Consider the following 3499-nt stretch of genomic DNA (forward strand, 5'->3'; position numbering starts at 1 on the left):
GACCATGTGAAATGTCTGAAGAATTTTAATTTGGCAAATATTTTCCAGAAAAATATCTAAGCTATGAGAATACTAAATTTCTATTCCAAAAATTTATGTTTTCATTAAATATTCAATAAAAATATTGTGGTCTCCTGAATATGTATAAAAGGGGACTTGGGGGGTCTATTAAAAACTACAAGTCCCTCAGTTCTGGCAGTTTAGTTACACCTCTTAATCAAGTGTGTGTAGTACAGAGAACCAAATCCTGGTCTGTAGTGTTAGAAAATGTTTGATGAAAGATTCCACAGATGCAATATGAATATCCTATGTTCTAGAGGGCATGGAGCAGAATTTTATAACAATGGAAGCAGTTAACCCCAAAGTGTCTGGCCCAACCTTAACTATCAACATTTAAAAAAAAAAATATTCCTACAGTGTTGGGGTTTTTTTTTGCTGTAATTTATTTATTTCAAGTCACAGATCTACTTGTAGAGTTCTCATAAGTCATGAAGCAAGTGGTTTATAACTAAATCCAGAGTCTGTGTTGGTGTCATCTCATTCAGAGATAAAATTGCTGAATTCTTTCATTATGTAGAAAGCCCACATCTTGAGAATCTATGCTTGGTCTTATTATGGTATGCCTGATATGTATCTTGCTCCGATTAATATAATCATGCTGCTCACTATGTAAAAACCCAAGGGCAGACTAGAGAAGATAGCAGAATCAATACTTGCAGGAGACTGAGTTGTAACCCAACCCATTGACTTCATCACAGCTTTCTTCCATGTAGAATAACGAATGTCACTTTCTGTGGCCTTGATCTGTGGTTCAATCCGTTCCATCAGGACGGATGACAAGTCCTCAGGTTTAAGACTCCAAATGCCCACTCCTTCTGCAGCTCCTGCCGCCATGGCAGCTCCCAGTGCAGTTGTTTCAGGCATAGAGGGCTTTACTACTGGAATATGCAGAATGTCTGCTTGTAGTTGCATAAGAATTTTATTGTTGGTCATTTTTCCATCTACTTGCAAATGACTGAGTGGAATTCCACAGTCACGGTTCATGGCATCCAAAATCTCTCGGGTTTGAAAACAGACAGCTTCTAATGCAGCAAAAGCAATATGACTTTTATTGGTGAACTGAGTAAGACCACAGATGATCCCTCTTGCACTGGGATCCCAATAAGGTGCATATAACCCTGAAAAGGCTGGGATGAAGTAGCAGCCATAAGAAGTACCTACTTCTTTAGCAAGTTTTTCTATTTCTTCTGAGGTGTTTATAATTCCAAGATTATCTCTTAGCCAACGAATAACAGCACCAGCTATAGCAACAGAACCTTCCAGTGCATAAAATACTGGCTTATCTCTGCCTAATTTGTAAGCCACTGTGGTCAGAAGGCCACGTTCAGAAAATACACACTTACGACCGGTATTACATAGTAAGAAACAACCTGTTCCATACGTGTTTTTGGCTTGTCCTTCCTGGAAGCACATTTGTCCCACTAATGCGGCAGACTGGTCCCCCAAACACCCAGATATTGGCACACCTTCTAAGGCCCCATCTTTCATTAAGCCATAGATCTCAGAAGAACTCCAGACATTTGGGAGAATGTTCATTGGAATTTCAAAAAAGTCACAGAGCTCTTTATCCCATTCCAAAGAATGAATGTTGAAAAGCATTGTCCTACTTGCATTTGTTACATCTGTACAGTGGACACCTTCATTAACTCCTCCTGTCAAATTCCAGATAAGCCACGAATCAATGGTCCCAAAAAGAGCTCTACCTTCTTCAACAGCCTTTTGAACATTCTTCACATTGTCAAGAATCCAACGAAGTTTCACTGCACTGAAATAAGTGCTAAGTGGAAGGCCTGTCTTGGACTTTACAAAGTTATTATTTCCTGGAATTTTTCGACTGAGATTCTCAACGGTCGACTGGGTTCTTACATCAAGCCATACCACAGCATTGTAGAGCGGCTCTCCAGTTAACTTGTCCCAGATTAGAGTGGTTTCCCTCTGATTGCTGACACCAATAGCTTTTATGTTGGAAATATCAATATTCAGTTCGTTAAGTTTCTCACACGTTTTCTCTATACATTCATAGACAGACTGAAGAATTTCCTTAGGGTTTTGTTCCACCCAACCTTCTCTTGGAAACTCTTGTGTTAATTCCACTTGATGGTGACTAAGTAGTTCCGCTGTTTTTGAATTGAAAACCAGAAAGTGAGAGGAGTTAGTCCCCTGGACCACTGCCCCCACCAACGGCCCCACAACTGATTTCTTCGGGGCTGCCATGAAACCAACAGGTAGACCCAGCCACTCTGGTGCCGTTTCCCAGGTGACGGAGGTGTTGGGGGGAGGGGCATGCAGTACATCAGAAGCAAAAGGCGCAGGCGCAGTGGCTGCCTGAGCTGAACCTGAAGCCGCTGGAGGCAACCTTTGCCCTTTAACCAACACTACATCTTCTCACCCCGCCCTGCTGGATCAGGCCCTGCTGTGCCCCAACCGCCCAATTATCTTTTAAGGAGGTTTTAGTTTAAAAAAAAAAAATCATATATTTACCCACATAATTAGTCACCGGTACTCTTCATTCTATGCAGATCCATATTTCTGTTATCATTTTCTTTCTGCTTTTAAGGTTTCCCTCAACATTTCTTGTCGTGAGGATGGCTGGAAATGAATTCTTCCCACTTTTGAATGTCTGAGAAGTATTTCCTCTTAATATTTAAAGATATTTTTCTCTAGATACAAAAATTCTAATTATTTTTATTAGTTTTTAATTTCAGGGCTTGAAACTATTGCTCCACCATCTTCTCTCTTATGTCATTTCAAGTGTGAACATCTATGTCATCCTTATTTTTAACATGTCTATTTTTCTTTCATTGCCTTTAAATATTTTTTCTCTTGATCAGTGGTTTTGGTTCGTTTTAAAATGATGTAACTTGTTGTAATTTCTTATTTCCTGTATTTGGGGCTCATAGGGTCTGTGGGTGTATAGACTTCATCAACTTTGGAAAACTTTGGACCATTATTTCTACAAATAAACTTTATTTTCTCTGTCTTCTCTGCTTTAGAGACTCCACACGTATTGGAATTGTGTCACAGATCGCTGATGGTCTACTTACTATTATAATTATCGTTTCTTTCTATGGTACATTGTAGATAGTTTATGTTGCTATGTCTTCAAGTTTACTTATCTTTCTTCTATGTTTAATCTGCTAATTCTTCCAGTGTATTTTTCACCTCACACATTGTAGTTTCTTCCCAAGGAGTTCAATTGGAGTTTTAAAAGTATTTACTTAGTTTTTTTGAGCACATGGAATACAGTTAGAATAACTTTAAATTTCATTTTGTGCTAACTATGGCATTTGTATTAGTTCTGGTTAAATTTTGACTAATTTACCTCTTCATTATGGCTTGTATTTCCCTGCTTCCTTGCATGCCCGATAATTTTTTATTAGATGCCACATATTGTGAATTTACCTGGTTGGGTTGCTGGATATTTTTGTATTCCTATAAA

At 38.7% G+C, this 3499-nt stretch overlaps 1 protein-coding gene across 1 annotated transcript; it reads right to left on the reverse strand.

Moving 5' to 3' along the window:
- Positions 1–612: 612 nt before the first annotated feature.
- Positions 613–2274, reverse strand: GK2 (glycerol kinase 2). Its single transcript, XM_019719955.3, has one exon. The coding sequence runs from the start codon at positions 2272–2274 to the stop codon at positions 613–615; it is 1662 nt and encodes a 553-aa protein (XP_019575514.2).
- Between the last annotated feature and the right edge of the window lie 1225 nt (positions 2275–3499).

Source organism: Rhinolophus sinicus, chromosome 1, assembly GCF_057876585.1.
Source record: "Rhinolophus sinicus isolate RSI-liver-muscle chromosome 1, RSI-T2T, whole genome shotgun sequence".
Lineage (NCBI taxonomy): Eukaryota > Metazoa > Chordata > Mammalia > Chiroptera > Rhinolophidae > Rhinolophus > Rhinolophus sinicus.